Below are 520 nucleotides of genomic sequence, written 5' to 3'. Positions count from 1 at the left end.
CCAACCTCCTGCGGCACTACCCCACCGAGGAAGAGGAGCAAGCCCTGGAGCTTCTATCCGAGATGGAAGAGAACGAACCTTACCCAGCCGAGTACGAAGTCATCAACCAATTCCAGCCGCCGCCGGCGTACACCCCGTGATGCCGGCGCCGGGAACGCCGTCACCGCTTCCTCCCGCCCCCGAACTTCACTTCCTCGGCACCTCCTTCGCTCTCCCCGTCCCTCCCGCGCAGAGGAAAGGATGGGTTTTGGGGTTGGGTGGTTGGTGTTTGGCTTCTTACCCTTTCGTTTTAGTAACTTATTGGCATGATTTTTAACCTCGGCCGGCCCAAAATAACGACGGCGGCGGCGTTACCCTCCCCCTGTGCCGGGAAGGAGGTTTTGTGCCGGGAAGGAGGGGGAAATCGCATCAGATTCCCAGCCCGGTGCTCCTTCCTCCGCCAAGGCGTAACCTCCACCCGGAGAAAGGTGTGACGCGCGCGTATGTATATATTTTTATATATATATATTTAGGGAAACCC

At 57.9% G+C, this 520-nt stretch overlaps 1 protein-coding gene across 1 annotated transcript in view; it reads left to right on the top strand.

The window, feature by feature from the left end:
- The window catches only part of TMEM127 (transmembrane protein 127), a gene marked incomplete at its 5' end in the record, with an annotated part of 957 nt that extends 817 nt beyond the window's left edge, over nucleotides 1-140 (top strand). The window contains one exon of the mRNA XM_009868051.1: nucleotides 1-140. This exon is cut by the window's left edge and continues 159 nt beyond it. Within this exon, the coding sequence (XP_009866353.1) occupies nucleotides 1-140 (140 nt within the window).
- Nucleotides 141-520: the final 380 nt, after the last annotated feature.

The sequence above is a fragment of the Apaloderma vittatum genome, unplaced genomic scaffold (genome assembly GCF_000703405.1).
Source record: "Apaloderma vittatum isolate BGI_N311 unplaced genomic scaffold, ASM70340v1 scaffold28864, whole genome shotgun sequence".
Lineage (NCBI taxonomy): Eukaryota > Metazoa > Chordata > Aves > Trogoniformes > Trogonidae > Apaloderma > Apaloderma vittatum.
Note: the sequence above shows the minus strand (reverse complement) of the source record. Positions and strands in the feature narration are given on the sequence as shown.